General features: G+C 36.5%; 1 protein-coding gene across 4 annotated transcripts; it reads left to right on the forward strand.

Annotated features, from left to right (window-relative positions):
• The first annotated feature begins 3,396 nt into the window (after positions 1-3,396).
• On the forward strand, positions 3,397-7,621 carry LOC133870892 (uncharacterized). 4 transcript variants are annotated; one of them, XM_062308161.1, is made up of 4 exons: positions 3,398-3,593; positions 5,033-6,099; positions 7,120-7,156; positions 7,376-7,621. In XM_062308161.1, exons 2-3 carry the CDS (start codon positions 5,201-5,203, stop codon positions 7,154-7,156), a joined length of 936 nt encoding a protein of 311 aa, XP_062164145.1. In that variant the 5' UTR covers positions 3,398-3,593; positions 5,033-5,200; the 3' UTR covers positions 7,376-7,621. The 4 variants fall into 4 exon arrangements, with proteins under 4 accessions (XP_062164144.1, XP_062164143.1, XP_062164146.1 ...); XM_062308160.1 differs by lacking the exon at positions 7,120-7,156 and having other exon boundaries at positions 3,397-3,593; positions 5,026-6,099; XM_062308159.1 differs by lacking the exon at positions 7,120-7,156 and having other exon boundaries at positions 3,397-3,593.
• The last annotated feature ends 9,538 nt before the right edge of the window (positions 7,622-17,159 follow it).

A 17,159-nucleotide genomic window follows, 5' to 3' on the forward strand; every position in this document is an offset into this window, starting at 1 on the left:
GATCCATGTTGACCCTTTTTAGAATGTCTGATATGTATCTCTGTTGACATAGATGAAGACCTAATGTGGATCGTGTGACTTCAACACCTAAGAAGTAGTTCAACTGGCCAAGGTCTTTGATGCGAAATGTTGCTGAGAGAGTTTGAATAAGTGAGTCAATAGCATTGTTAGAGGACCCTGTAATAATAATGTCATCTACATATACAAGGGCAAACAGTCTAACACCACCAAAGTTGTAAATAAATAGAGATATGTCTGATTTTGAACCATGAAAACCAAGTTCCAGTAACTTGGTGCTGAGTCTTTGAAACCATGCACAAAGAGCCTACTTTAAGCTATAAATGGCTTTCTTAAGATGACAGACAACAAATGTGTTTTAAGAATCTATAATTCCGGGAAGTTGAACCATATAAACAGACTCTTGAAGAAATCCATGAAGAAATGCATTGCTGACATCAATTTGTTTAATGAACCATCCTGCAGAAATAGCAATAGACAGTACAGCTCTAATGGTGATTGGTTTGATGATCGGACTGTAAGTATCACCAAAATCTATACCTGGTTGTTGATGAAACCCTTTAGCAACAAGCCTAGCCTTATACTTTTTAATACTCCCATCAACTTTTCTTTTGATTTTGAAAATCCATTTACAACCTACCACATTCATAGAAGGTTTATAAGACACTAAATCCCATGTCCCATTTTTTATGAGTGCAGTGATCTCCTCAGACATTGCTATTCTCCATTCTGAATGCTTGGATGCATTTGTAAAGCAAGTAGGCTCAGAATCAATTTGACTAAGTGACACAGTCAAGGCTTGGGGGAAGGGGGTATTATATGGTATCAGAGCTTTTTTAGACATACGTCTTATCTAAATGGCTTCTTCATCTTCCAACACTTCCGCTATTACTCATAATTCTACCCCCTCCACAACCCTCACCACCTTGCATTCCCTTCATCACTGCATTCAAGTGAAGCTTTCCCGTGAAAACTACCTCAGTTGGAGAACCCAAATTATTCCTTATCTTGAGGGCAATGAATTGTATGGCTTTGTCACTGGTGAGATGCCGTGTCCCAGCAAATTTATCTCCACCATTGCCACTACAACCATCCCATCTGTGCTATATATATAATGAAAGAGTTTACAAGATAAACTCAATTCGGTTCGGAGAATGTTTCTAAGTTAAACTCTATTAGTTCAAGAGATAATTACAATTAGTTACAATCAATCTAAAGAGATAATTACAATACTTGAATCACTTAGAGTATTTGAGCTAATCATTGTGTAATCTGAATAGATAACTTTTGTGTGTCAATATGGAGGGGGTTCTACAACTGGGGTCTTTACGGTTAAAAGTGCTTATCATTTGGCAATGACAAGACAAGCTCAAGAGAAAGGAGAGTGCTCTAGGGAGGCTACCGAGTGCATGATTTGGAGATCCATCTGGAGCTTGAAAGCTCCTCCCGTGGCGAGACAATTTTGTTGGAAGGTGTGTAACAATTTGCTGCCTACTAAGGCTAATTTGGCAGTGAAGAAGGTTGTCCCTAGTCTAGATTGTCCTATATGTCTTCGAGAACCTGAGACGATGGTGCACTGCTTGTGGAGCTGTCCTTCTATAGTGGCAGTGTGGCAAGAGAGTAGTAAGCGTCCTCAAAAACTTGCTTTGTTGGCTCGTGATGGAAATGAGTTGTTGAGTCAATTTTTTGAGAAGCTTACTGATGAAGAGGTTGTGGAAGCTATAATGGTGGCACGAATGATATGGTTGAGAAGAAATTCCTTTGTTTCTTGAAGTGAATTTTATCCACCTAATAGAGTGGTGGAATTGACGAAGGAAGCTTTGGAGGATTTCTCTGCAGATCAACCAAAGCAACCCATGTTTTGGCAAGATGTACAATTTCTCAGCTTTTAGACAAGATTTGGATAGCGGAATGTACTTCCTATATTCAATATATTGTACTCGCGGAGTGAGATGATTCTATTGAGTAATACAAATTCACTATTTTATCACAAAAAAAAAAAAAAAACCCATTCTTCAAAGTTCCAAACATTGGTAAAAAAAAAAGAGAAAAAAATTAACACAACTTTATTTTCTTAAAGAAAAGGATGACAAACAATTGGAAAAAGTTTTCTTTTAGGTTCCTTTTTTTTTGGCTTAAAATATTTTTTTTTTGGAAAATGTTTTTAGGAAAATTAATTTTCAGTCAAATGTTTTTCGCTAAAAATATTTTTCGGTGTTTGGCCCGTACGAAAAAAATCACAAATATATATATATTTTATATTTCCATTCAATCATATTAACCTATAAAAATCAATTTTTATTCACAATATTAACCTATGAAATTGAAACGCTTGTATTTAGAATATATGAGGATTGTAATATGAGAAACACAAGGAGGGTTGATGACTGTCCCTTTGCCCCCTTTTTTTGATTAAAAACTATTTTTTTAATCAAAAGGGGGTGTTGGGGACGGAAAACCGTCTCCCAACAAATCATTTTCCCACAAGGAGATTAATCTCTTCCAAATATATAACATCAGCATGCATTTAAAATACATATGAAAATTATATATATTTTAAAAAATAAATCACTGCCCCGTTCTGTAACTTCCCTTCTTTCGTCCGTCCACAAGGCTGTAAAAAGAGAGAAAGGGGTGGCTATCTAGTGGGAGTCATTTTGGTTGTATGCCACGAGGTCCCTATGGACAAGGGGACAAGTGAATCATCGCTTTTGGGCGCAGGCAGCCCTCTACCATCCATCCCATTGCATCCCATCGTCTCGTATTGTACTGTACCGTATCAGACCAGACACATCTATTGAGTGAGAGAAAGGGAGAAAACTCTAATTATATATTCTTAATTTTTATATTGATAAGGATCCCCATTCATTCCTATATTCCCGTCACTACGGATTGATTGCCCCTACCTAACTACATGGTAGTGGTCTAGGGAGCGCAATTGCTACAGCACGGGAGAGTGAAGAGTAATGATTTCAGCAAGAGCAGCCGGACGGACTACTATAGTGAGTCTAATGGCTACTAGAGTAGAAATTCAATAACTATGGTCCTAATTGAACCAGAGAGATCCTAATTCACATCGGTGTCATAGAATAACTTAGCTTAATACCATAATATTAGGTACATATTTAATTAATTCTATTAAAAATAAATGTGAGAAATACCGTGTTTAAAATTTTCTCAAACTCAATTTGTCCATTAAAAAATGTGAACACTTTGTGGCTGACAATGTTCAATTGCTCAAAACTAGATAAAATAAAATAAAAAAAATTAGAAAAAAAAAAAAGAGAGAAAATATTTTAAATGAAGTTTTTTTTGGTCAATGCTAAAGGGCATTATCGTGAATGGAACATAAAAGGGTATACCTTACTTTTTTAACTTTCTTTTGGAAAAGAAACGAGACAGAGAAAGAGAAGAAGACCCTACCTAATACTGCTCCGGAGAGTCTGAACAGACTTCCCCAATCGCCCACACAAACCTGAAGAGACCCAAGCATCTGTCTTTCTCTCTCTCCCGTTCCGTTTAAGGCCTTATCTCTATCTGGGTTTCTTATTTCTAGCCCAAAATTCGTCTCTATGGTGAGTCACGTTCGATTTCTATGTTGTTTATCACTTGCATGTCTCAGTTTTTCATGTGTGTGTGTGTGTATGTTTTCTGTATAATAATAAAATTAGTTATGGATTTTAGTTATTTACTGGGTCTCCTTTGATTTTGCTGGATACCCATGTTGCGGATTTAACAATTTTTCATTTTTCCCTTTTTATTTTAGTTCATTTTTTATTCAGTGTTTACTTTTTAGAATCGTTTTGGTGAATGCCCATGATTGTTGATTGGTCGATTTTGTTAATTTTGGTGCATTCTTAATATCTACTAGTCTATCAGTTAGTACTGGCCCATAGGGTCTTTGATAAATTCATTGAATACCTATGATTTTGGATTGGGATAATATTTTCTCAATTTTTTTTGATAAGTTGGTTAATGGATCATTTTGTTTTGAAAATTAGGTTGGCTAACCTTTTTTTTTTCCCCGTTAGTGTCTATTTCATTGCTGTTCATATATGTTAGTATCGAATTGTTATCTCTATTGACAATATCAGCAATCCAACTTTTTCGAAAAATCAAGTTTTTTATTTTTATTATTTTTTTAATATATTAATTTGTTCGGTGCGAGAGTCTGTTGATTTATTTCCTCCCTTAAAATTAAACATTCAAATTCTGCTCTGATCTAAAAAATAAAAATCAAAACAGTTTATATAACCTCTTTTTGGCTGCTGAAGTGAACTATAAAGAATAAAATGAGTTTTGAACATTAGGTTTTATGTTGTTTGGTTCCCAGAAAGTGAATGGGTCTTATGCTTATACTAGGCTTTCTTCATTTGTTTGTTTTGTTAATTTTATGTTTTGAATACCAACTCTGAAAATTATATTTAACATTAATGATATTGTTTCTTTACAAAGCCTAATTGTCTTACTAACCTTATGGAATAATGACGTAGAGATGAAAGTACCCGGTTTGTTCAATTAAAAGGGTTGCAAAGGTTTGTATCGTTTTGCACTGCTGTATGAAAACTGATGATATATAGCTTACCATGGTCACTTTTTCTGACATTCTTATTGAATGGAATAAACTAATGATGATTTTTGGATCTTCAGAGTTCTTCTAAAATGGTGGTGCCCACAATGGTGGCACTTCTTGCGTACAAGAAGAAAGTTGTGTGTGTGTGTGTGTGTTTTTTAAAACTTTTTTTGAACTTTATGGATAAAATGCTTTTTCTCAGTTTTCTGGTATTGGTGTCTTTATTGTTTTAATGTTTTTCTCTAATGTTCTATGATAGGTTCAACTAGTCCTTTCAAGGAAGTTCTGCGCCTTTTAGTTTCTATATGTTTTTTGGGTTCTTTTAAATATTTCCCTGGAGAAGAATTTAAGTTTAACTAACATTTTTAAACATGTTGCTATTTTCCTTCATGTGTCCCACTTTTCACCTGACTTCTAATTAGTGTTATTTTTAGTATGCAGCTTTGTATAATAGCATGTGGTACTTCTTCAAGTGCTTGATCTATTTAGTTTGACGTAAAAGCTTGGCTAGGTTTTTTTTCCTTGGTACTTCCATCAAGTTGTACAATTTCTCTCTAGGAGTGAGCTGCATGCCATCTGCTTGTATATTTTCAAGTGAAAAGTCTCTTCATGGCCTTAAGACCTTTTTATGAAAGAGGATTTCAACCCAATGTATCCAATATGGACGATATCCAATTAAATACCAGTTGGGAAGATGTGACTTGCCCTATATGCTTGGACTTTCCTCACAATGGTGTACTCCTCCAATGCTCATCTTATGAGAATGGATGTCGTCCTTTTGTTTGTGATACAGATCATTTGCACTCAAATTGCTTGGACCGTTTCAAAAGTGCTTACGGTATGTCATCAGCTTCAACATCTGATGTGACACCTGTGGAAAACACTGAGCCAGTAGTATCCAAAGGCAACGATAGACCAAACTGTCCCCTGTGTAGAGGAGAGGTTACTGGATGGGTTGTTGTTGATAAGGCCCGTCTATATCTGGATGAAAAGAAGCGTTGTTGTGAGGAGGAACGATGTACATTTAGGGGAACATACTTAGAACTACAAAAACATGCTCAACTGGTACACCCTCATGCTCGTCCATCAAAGATTGATCCTGCTCGGCAGCTTGATTGGGAGAATTTCCAGCAGTCCTCTGAGATCATAGATGTTTTGAGCACTATCCATTCAGAAGTCCCACGTGGGGTGGTTTTGGGAGACTATGTAATTGAATATGGGGATGATGAAACTGGAGATGAGTTTGAGGACTTTCCTGGGGATGAAGGGAACTGGTGGACCTCTTGTATCTTGTATCAGGTGTTTGATAACTTAAGGAATTCTAGAAACAGAAGAAGGTCAAGAGTTAGTGATACAAGAAGGGGAAATCGCCGTACAAGTTATGATACTTCCATTTCTGATGAGGGTTCCGTAGCATCTGTAGAATATTCTGACTATAGGGTAGATGAGACTGATGATGAGTTTGTGAGTACAAATATCCCCTCAAGGGGCAGCTCCAGTCATCGCAGGTTGTAGTGCTTCTTCCATATCTCAATTTTTTTATCAGATGCTTTTTATGTTTCTTGTACTTTGGTTTTCAAGCTTTGTTTTACTGATTTATGTTATCTATCAATTAATCAGTTTTCTGTTTGCTTTTGAATTTTGACATCAATTTCTTTGTGATGCGGAACCTTAAGAGTTTAAAACGAATAGTACATATGTGAAAACATCTTGTAATGCATCTTAAGATGTTGATTAAAGTTAACTTGGCAAATATTGACAAGTCAATTAAGTTTCTAGTAAACAAATATAATCATCTAAATTTTAAGATATTTTATCCATGGTTGGGTAAGCAGAATTTCAGCCTGATTTTAGAATGGCCTTGTGTTTCTGTTTCTGACTTTGGAGTTGGTAAGGTTGACTCCTTAATGTATTGGCATAGTTTGTGATGGGTGATTTTGATGTGAACCAGATCTAAAATTATTATCAGTGAATAATTTAGAAAATACATAGCTGATCAGGTCATTACGAATGCTGCTGTACCCTTGAAATATGATGGTATCTCTTTCTGCATACTTGAAATATGATTGTTCTTCCTCTTGTTTTGCGATGGCTAATGATGGAGCCACCAAGAATGGCTAAATTGGCTGAACTAAACTTTGATACTCACACACCTTTTTTAGGGGGCCTACGGCCATTTTGTGGCGTAGGGGTTACATCTCGTTTGAAACTTAATACTATACCACTTTTACAAATCACCCTTAACGCCGCATCTTTTTCCAAAGCCAGGGCATCATGACTTTTGCTTGTTGCATACCTTGATCCACTACTATCTGAATAGCATTTCCTGCTGTGGTACCCTTTTAACATGCATGACACTATTGATGTGGTCAAGTTTTGAAAAAGTTTTCATATTGGAGTAGTAACTTTGAATAGTAAGGTTGGGATGTGTATGTGTATGGACATTAGCATGCATATTAGTTAATATCATAGCACTTCCTGGTTTCATATTTTTATAAAAAATTTGTGTATTGCTGTTGTATTCACAGTTCTCGAAGACGCCGTTCCCGCTTTTACGACAGTTAGGTATGCACTGCCCATGGATACTCTTTTATGCAATCGAATCTCTGTTGACCTTTTCTTGGGGTCTTATAATGTAATTACATTTCCAATGCATCATCATATCCCGCTTTTCATTAAATTTTGACTATAATTCCCCTCTTTGTTGCTTGAAGTGGGAGAGCACATTTGAGTGTGCTATGTTTATATCTTTTTGAGTCATAACTTATCGTTTTTCTTTGACAGTGCTTGGTTAGAAGCGAAGCGAAAAACAGAGAGACGGATCCACTGGAAGTGGAAAGCCTTCTATGCTTGCTGCTTATAATGTCAATGTTGAAACATGGAAAAGCTACATCTGGATCTTATCTTTGTTACATTTGTGATGGGATATGCTGATTAGACATGAATGAACTCTACAACTTGTGGTTATGCTATGACCCCTTCTGTGAACTCTTCAACATTTCTCTTTTGCTATAAATATTTTTTTTACTCCGATAGAAGTCTGAAGGATGTAGAGAAGTATTATAATTATGGAAAGTTCGCTGATAAACCTACCATTTTGTTTTGTTACCATTCTGCTTACCAACTTCTGGCATAGCTAACATCTACCATTTTGTCTCTGTTTGCTTACCACCAAAAAAAAAAGGGTAAAGTCCAAAGCAATGGCCAAGTTAGGACTTGGAAGTATTCTTTACCATAGATTGCTTGTAGCCATGTGAGCAAATTTTAGGTTATCCTTCAAGCAGGTTTGAGCAACCCTTTCCTCTAACTTCAGCCAGCGTGACCGTGTGAGATGGTTACATAACTAGCAGTCTAGCGTGCATCAGAGTATAAATCCCCAATAAAATGGAAAAATGCTTGGAGATATGGCTTTTATTACGATTCTTTTACAAATTTGTGTGGCTGCTAAGTATCACATGATTGTTACGCCAGTTTGTAAGGCATTTATAGTAAAAGTTGCAGTACTTCTTATAGGCCTGAGCTTGATTAGGTGCAGGACTTTTTTCGCAGCCCCTGCCATTATAATTTCCTCATGGTTACCTTGAAAAGGAAAAGTTTGGAGGGTCAAATTCAGAAATGTGTATATAAATAAACAAAGTTAGACCAAAAATTGGTGAGGGTGGTGGTGCAAAATGTCATTTCAGGTGCATAGCAATTGCCCAAGTGGTCTGTTTCTTGTTGTTCCCGGCCAAGTAATTTCCGTTTTCTATCGTATTATTCCATTTATATTCCTGATAAAGACGTCTCCTATGTTTGCTGTCAGAATATTTAACGGATAATAGATGCCATCTTGGAACGATTCTTTCAGGAGCACTTGTCATTCGTCAATCGTCATTGTCTTGGCCACAAAAAGTAGCCTAAAAGTCAGCGTAGTTTGGTGGTTTTAAGACTCAAGAAATTTTTTTGATATCCTCAAGTCCAGCCTAAGATTATAACGAATCGAGAAAAATGAAAATAATTGCAAGTGGTATGTGGGTGACGTGACGGTGTTTAACTGCTGAGAGAGAGAGAGAGAGAGAGAGAGAGAGAGAGAGAGGGAGAGGTGGGGAGGAGCAAGAATTTCTGGCGGCTTTCACACTTAGAGAGAGGAGTTGGAAGACTCAGCTATCTAAATAGTCCAAGGTGTGTGTGAAGGCCACTTGCTCGAGGGATGGCCCTACAGTCCATTCTTTGAAGCTGTTTGAATTATGTATAATTCGAACAGCTATATATAAAGGATTCTAAGTGAAAGTGAAAAGATAGTCTATTATGGAATTAAATTCGTCATATAGAATGTGCATACATATATCATACCAAAACCATGTAAACAAAGATATACACATTGACAATTGTTTTGAATAGTTTAAAGTATAGAGTTCACTTGCTCGGGGCATGGCCCTACAGTCCTTTATCTGCGGACAGATAATCGCTAAAGCTAAAGTTGTTGCCTATTAGAAAAAGCAACGGACGAGCGCACTAACGCGAAAGCCGTTGTGCGTTAGCGCATCTGTTTTCTTGCAACAGTAGTTTGATTTGTTCATTTTCTATTATAAAGAATCTCGAGTTGAAGTTGAAAGATACCCATTATGGAATCAAATTCGTCGTATAGAATATGCTCATACACATATTATACAATTTATACCAAAACATATGAAAAAATATATTTTTTCTTTTTCCTTTTTTTTCCTACCGTTGTGGAGGTAATTCCGCTCTTTATATTCTAAAAGTCCACGCTCTTTCATTCCCATTTTAATTAATATATAAATCAAGGACTAAAAAATATAATAATACAACTTATTCAGTATTACACACAAAAGCGAAGGTAGAGCCGATATTCGTAATTGAGCCGTGTTTGCAACAGATTTCTTGAGCAATGATGATATCATTTTTGCCCTTTTCTTTTCTTTTCCTTTTCTTTTTAGTTTTTTTTTTAAAAAAAAATAAAAAATAAAAAATAAAAACATTAACAAATAACTTAATATATAAAACACTCAAAATTATGTTTCAGTCAAAAAGCAAAACACACTCTATAAAGTTTTACCAAACGAACCTAAGGTTATCGTCCATTTTAATTAAAAAAAAAAAGTTGGCTATCAAGCATTTCACTCTCCACTTTCTATAAATTTTTTTTAATTTATTTTTTTCACTTCTCTCCCTCTCTCTCACTCTCCCTCACCCGTCACCACGCACACACCTTCATTGATTTATTTTCCAGCCCAAATCCCCTTTCCCCTCTTGCACTATCGCTCACCATATGTATACAAAACAGAGGTCTCTCACCTACTATTGACGCAAGAGTTACAAGTACTTGAGAGACAAGATTTACAAGATAATTAGATTTATTGTTATTAATATAGAAGTAAAAAATACTTGTAATGTTCAGACTCTTTTTTTTTTTTTTTTTTTTTTTTTTTTTTTTATAAATAGAGTCTTATATAAAATTAAATAAATCAAAGAAAGATATAGTCAAGAAAATGCTTTGACATGTGAACGTAGGTCATAGATCAAACCACGTAAAATCTCTTATCTCCATTTTATTACTCTGCTTTAATTTTCTTTATATTATATTTTCTTACATGATATTAGAGTTACAGGCTAACGTCAATTTTTTTTTTTATTCACTCATCCTTTTACTTCTGCAATCATAATCAAAATCAAAATGCCCATAAATATCTATAGTACGTGTGCCAATTTTATTTTTTTTCTTGGGTTTTTTCATCCTTCCACATTTTCTCATCCTGTGCTCGAGCTATTTCTCTTTCCACACCCATGTGAGTCTCTCTTTGTCAAGATGACATGTCGCATTGCCATTTTTTCCTCTCCCAGCAAATACCACCCAACCAATTATCTCTTGTTGAAAAAAAAAAAAAAAAAAAAAAAAAAAAAAAAAAGCCCAAAGAGGTTTTATGCCCATAGCTGGCCCAATTCCTGCCAAAGTTGCTGATGTCCAAATTTCGGCCATAGTAGCCGATGCCGGCTAAAGTCATTGATGTCCAAGTTCCAGCCATAGTAGCTGATGCCGGCTAGAGTCGCCAAAGTTCAAGTTTTAGTCGTAGAAACCGATGTTCCAATTCAAGCCATACTAGTCATTTTTTTTCTTCTAGCCTTTTGATGTTTAAGATCAAACATCAACGTCAGTGATCTACCATTGGGTTTGCGGGGGCGTATTAACACAAGAGTTACAAGAACTCAAGAAACAAGAGTTACAAGCATTTAAGAGACAAGAGTTACTAGCACTCAAAAAACAAGAGTTACAAGCACTAAAGAGACAAAGAGTTACAAGATGATAAATTAGATTTATTGTTGTTAGTGTAAAAGTAGAAGAGAATTGTAACGTTTAGACTATTTCTCTATAAATAGAGTCTTGTATACAATCAAATGAATCAAGGAAAGATGTAGTCAATAAAAGGCTTTGACATGTGGACGTAGACCATAGGCCGAATCACCTTAATTTTGTTTCTCTTTCTTATTCTCGTCTCTTTCCTAAATTATATGTTCTTGCACCTACAAATTCTTCACAAAATCTTTTCCTATGCTTCTTCATATCCTCAGTTGTTATAGGTCTACAACCCGGTAAAAAGATAGCCCAATTAGAATTAAGATTTTGCTCATAAATCATAACTCTTGTTAAATAAGATAAAAGACATATTGTCCCATTTAGGAGAATAATGGTTTTATTATCCCTATTAGGAAAATAAGGAGATTTGCTTATAAAACAGTATTTCCAGTAGAAAAATAAGGTATTTGTCTCCCTTTAGAATTAGATTTGCTATCTATGTTATTTTCTATTCTTACTATGTAATCTTCTATTTAAACGTGAAAATTGATCAATAAAATTATGAAAAGTTTCTAGTAGTTGTTTTAGGATGTTTAGAGTTCCTTAAACTACCTAAAATTAAGAAGTCCAGGATTATTCGAATTATCCTACCAAAATCTATAATTCTAGTGGATTTTTCAACCCTCGTTACAAAGGCCTGTAACAACTTGGTATCAGACCCAAAATTTTTGCCCATCACTAGAATTAGCCATGCTGCTGTGAGTGTAGAGCTTTTGACAGATTTCCGCCAATGGAAAAATCTATTTTTCAAGCAGTGGAGGGATGACATTGCAACACATCGCAAGTGGGTAATAACACTCTCATCATCACCAACCACGACTACTCACAACAATCACGTTGAAGCTCCACCCTCATCATCAAAAAAAAAAAAATCCACATATTCAACCCCATACCCAAAACCCAAGCACCTGAACAATTATCCATTCTAGCCAGAATTTACCCACTGCTGCACAAGGTCACCCCACCCAATAACCCTCATCCCAGCGTACCCACATCCACAAAGCCGTTTAGCCGTTCCGTTCGCTCAACAAAGCCATACTGCCAGACAGCCACTTCTCCACCGTTGTCCCAAATGTGTTGTCCGCCACAGATCCACCGTTCGTTCAACAAACCCGCCATAAAGTATTGCACCCAGCCGCACATTTTCGGTGCCAATCTTTGAAGAGGCGCTCTAAACCTGCACCACCATCATCCATGTCGTGCCTATTGGTCTACACTACGCCTTCACGCCCTTGGGTCTCAATCTTATTACTATATTGCGAGAGACCCTCAATTAACCCCTCTGATAGATCTAGAAATTGACTCCCAAATGAACCCTCAAAATACTTCCCAGAGAAATCTACAACACTTCTCCCTCTCACTCTAAGGTTTTATGGAGATCGAGAGCGAGCCGAAGGGTGAATTTGGGTGTCTCTAGGGTTTTTCTAAGCCCCTCCCCGCGTCCATGCCAAGTTGGCTATTTCTCATTCGCATGTAGACTGTCATTGTTCAGATGCTTTGATGAGGTCGACCATTCGGACGGTACAAAGATCGTCCAGATGTCTTTCTTATTTTACCGTTACTTACCGAGTCTGCGTAGAAATTCTTTAAAATCTTATTTTCTCCATTTTTGGGACTTTGAGACTAATCCAACACTACTGTAAACACTTAGACACTAATTAGAGTGTCCTTAGTCCTAATTTAGTACAGAGTATTTCAATAAATGTTAATTGGGATCCTCATCCCACTATGCTCATCATGATAGTTGCCACCTTAAACGCACAAACCAAATATAGGCCCAAACTCAATTGCTTGAACAACTTTTGGAAGAATCGTTGATGCATGGTTATCAGTTAAAAAAAAAAAAGAAAGATATAAACTTATTACATTTGTCATTTCATTCTTTATGCATAATTGCATGTGTATAAAGCAAGAGGAAGATTACTTTGATGAGTTCTATGCATCTTTTATTTCCAGTTAAATGAATTGTTTTGAATACAGATGCCAATGGCGCACTAGCTAACACGTGGTTCAATGTTGGACTGATGTGGTGCTAATTAGATGCTAATATGACACGCGACATGCAAAGATTCTGACACGTGGCATGAAGCCGGACTGGCATGTGGCATAATGATGTGTCACACGATTTGACATGTGACGATGTCGTGGCATGCTCATACACAGACACGTGGTGCAATGCTAAGATGACATGTGGCATGATGTTGTGCTGACACATTGCATGACGTGAGACAGTTTGACTCGTGTCACTTAGTCACTTGGATCACAAGATGCTTGACATCGAGCATGACGTTTCACTTGGATAGGCAAGGTGATCGACACGGGGCATGACGTGTCACTTTGGAATTCTAGATGATTGACACGTGACACGACATGGGACTAAAACTTGGCATGACGTGGAGATAGTCGTGAGATCAACACGGAGCATGACATGGCATAGGTTATGGCATGTGGCACCATATGGGTCTAACATGTGGCACACGGTGGCATGATGTGGGGCTGACACATGGCACGATTTGGTACTAACACATGGCATGATATGAGGACATGACACATTGTGGCATGATGTGGATCTGACACTTGACACGAATTGAGGCTCACATGTAGCACAGTGAAAGATTGACACGTGGCATAGCCTTGGGGGGGCATGACATGTGGCACAATTTCGCACATGCGATATTAAATCGACCATAACATCTGCTACAAGTATCAGAATTGTGCATAAGACCCCAATCTAAAAAGATCTCTTCAGCACGCACATTGTCGTGTTGTTCAATATATATATATATATATATTTACTTCCGAAAATCTACTCTTAAGTTATTTCCTGCCAGTCCTAGTAAATATTTGTTTTGGGGCGGCCTAGGGTTCTCCTTTCCTAAGCTTTTGTATGTTGTTAGAACATTCCTAATTGTAAATGACGTTAATATAAACACTTAATTTATTTCTTTATATTCAAATTTCAAATTTTTCTTGGCTTTTATTTTTTATGGGTATTACAATATGTGTAACTTCTCCTTAGTTTTCTGTTATTGATAATGTAGTCAAAACTGTCATACATGTTGTGTGATTAGATCTGCCAATTTCAAGAGAAAAAATTAATAAAATGGTTGATTTCTAATGTGAAATGAGTAAATTATACAAATTCAAAAAGTATAAGGATTAAAGTGATATATATGTCAAAATGCCATGACTGTGTTTGTAATTTTCCCTATTTGTTTTGAATTTGATATTAGAAGGGAGGTGAAGGGCAAATTGTAGGGTGAGAACACAATCTGAGAATGCATCTATTCGCAAACAACAAATCAACCTTAAAGAAAAATTTATCAAGTTGTGAATATTCAGGCTTAACAAAAAAATAAACTCCAATATTCAAGTATTACAATAAATGTGGGGATCCTCGTCCCACTATATATGCTCATCATGATAGTTGTCACCTCAAACTCACAAATCAAAGATAGGCCCAAGCTCAATTGCTCAAATAATTCTTTGAAGAATCTGGTAATTGTTATCCGTTAGAGGCAAGAAAGAAAAAAAAATACAAAAAAAAAAAATGGGGAAAAAAAGAATAAAAGAAAGAAGGAAAGTTATAAACTTATTACTTTTGTCATTCCATTGAGTACTTGCATTCATTCTTTATGCATAATTGCATGGGTATATATAAAGCAAGAGGAAGATTAACTTGTTGAGTTCTATGAATATTTTATTTCGGGTAAAATGAATTGTAATGAATACAGATGACAACGGCGCACTAGCTGACTCATGACGCGATGTTGGACTGACACATGGCGCTGACTAAATGTTGATCTAACAAGTGGCATGCGAAGATTATGACACGTGGTGTAATGTTAAGTTGACACGTGACATGAAGCTGGACTGACGTGTGGCATGACATGTCACACAGTTTGACATGCGGCGATGTCATGACATGTTCATATTCAGACACTTGGTGCGATGTGGAGATGACATGTGGCATGATGTTGTGCTAGCACGTGGCACGATATGTGTGTGTGAGAGTGAAAATGGCGTGACAGTGATTGTATTTTGCCCTATTAGTTTTGAATTTGATATCGGAGGAGAGGTGAAGGGCAAATTGTAGGGTGAGAGAACACAATATTCTGAGAATGCATCTAGTTACAAACAACAAATCAACCTTAAAGGAAAAATTTGCCAATTTGTGAATATTCAGGCTTAACCAAAATTTAATTAACTCCTCATTCGGCCCATTCATGTGGTAATTAGATGAGTAATGGTGGTAGTAGTGCTTGAGCGACCTTAGCCATGCACCCTAAGGCTAAAAGGCTAAAAGTAGAGGCTTCATAATGATGTACTTAAAGCACCTTATATTATTGCTTTTTAGTTCAGCATTACATCTCTTAAGTCTTCCAATTGAATCATAACAACAACAAACACCAACCAACCCCACCACTTTAAGCCACCCTAAACGGTAAACACACACCAGCCGCCATAATCAATTTATGCATGGTTATCAGTTAGAGGGAAACAAAAAAAAAAAGAAAAAAAAAAAAGAAGAAGGAAAGATATAAACTTATTACATTTGTCATTTCATTCTTTATGCATAATTGCATGTGTATAAAGCAAGAGGAAGATTACTTTGATGAGTTCTATGCATCTTTTATTTCCAGTTAAATGAATTGTTTTGAATACAGATGCCAATGGCGCACTAGCTAACACGTGGTTCAATGTTGGACTGATGTGGTGCTAATTAGATGCTAATATGACACGCGACATGCAAAGATTCTGACACGTGGCATGAAGCCGGACTGGCATGTGGCATAATGATGTGTCACACGACTTGACATGTGACGATGTCGTGGCATGCTCATACACAGACACGTGGTGCAATGCTAAGATGACATGTGGCATGATGTTGTGCTGACACATTGCATGACGTGAGACAGTTTGACTCATGTCACTTAGTCACTTGGATCACAAGATGCTTGACATCGAGCATGACGTTTCACTTGGATAGGCGGGGTGATCGACATGGGGCATGACGTGTCACTTTGGAATTCTAGATGATTGACACGTGACACGACATGGGACTAAAACTTGGCATGACGTGGAGATAGTCGTGAGATCAACACGGAGCATGACATGGCATAGGTTATGGCATGTGGCACCATATGGGTCTAACATGTGGCACACGGTGGCATGATGTGGGGCTGACATATGGCACGATTTGGTACTAACACATGGCATGATATGAGGACATGACACATTGTGGCATGATGTGGATCTGACACTTGACACGAATTGAGGCTCACATGTAACACAATGAAAGATTGACACGTGGCATAGCCTTGGGGGGTCATGACATGTGGCACAATTTCGCACATGCGATATTAAATCGACCATAATATCCGCTACAAGTATCAGAATTGTGCATAAGACCCCAATCTAAAAAGATCTCTTCAGCACGCACATTGTCGTGTTGTTCAATATATATATATATATATACTTCCGAAAATCTACTCTTAAGTTATTTCCTGCCAGTCCTAGTAAATATTTGTTTTGGGGCGGCCTAGGGTTCTCCTTTCCTAAGCTTCTATATGTTGTTAGAACATTCCTAATTGTACATGACGTTAATATAAACACTTAATTTATTTCTTTATATTCAAATTTCAAATTTTTCTTGGCTTTTATTTTTCATGGGTATTACGATATGTGTAACTTCTCCTTAGTTTTCTGTTATTGATAATGTAGTCAAAACTGTCATACATGTTGTGTGATTAGATCTGCCAATTTCAAGAGAAAAAATTAATAAAATGGTTGATTTCTAATGTGAAATGAGTAAATTATACAAATTCAAAAAGTATAAGGATTAAAGTGATATATATGTCAAAATGCCATGACTGTGTTTGTAATTTTTCCTATTTGTTTTGAATTTGATATTAGAAGGGAGGTGAAGGGCAAATTGTAGGGTGAGAACACAATCTGAGAATGCATCTATTCCCAAACAACAAATCAACCTTAAAGAAAAATTTATCAAGTTGTGAATATTCAGGCTTAACAAAAAAATAAACTCCAATATTCAAGTATTACAATAAATGTGGGGATCCTCGTCCCACTATGCTCATCATGATAGTTGTCACCTCAAACTCACAAATCAATGATAGGCCCAAGCTCAATTGCTCAAATAATTCTTTGAAGAATCTGGTGATGGTTATCAATTAGAGGCAAGAAAGAAAAAAA

This window comes from Alnus glutinosa, chromosome 6 (assembly GCF_958979055.1).
Source record: "Alnus glutinosa chromosome 6, dhAlnGlut1.1, whole genome shotgun sequence".
Taxonomy (NCBI): domain Eukaryota; kingdom Viridiplantae; phylum Streptophyta; class Magnoliopsida; order Fagales; family Betulaceae; genus Alnus; species Alnus glutinosa.

Bases quoted from the DNA above. Each gene is read 5' to 3' on its own strand.
- LOC133870892 (XM_062308160.1), top strand. From the start codon at position 5,201: ATGGCCTTAAGACCTTTTTATGAAAGAGGATTTCAACCCAATGTATCC. The intron at 6,100-7,375 runs GTTGTAGTGCTT...TTTCTTTGACAG, and splicing joins GGCAGCTCCAGTCATCGCAG to TGCTTGGTTAGAAGCGAAGC.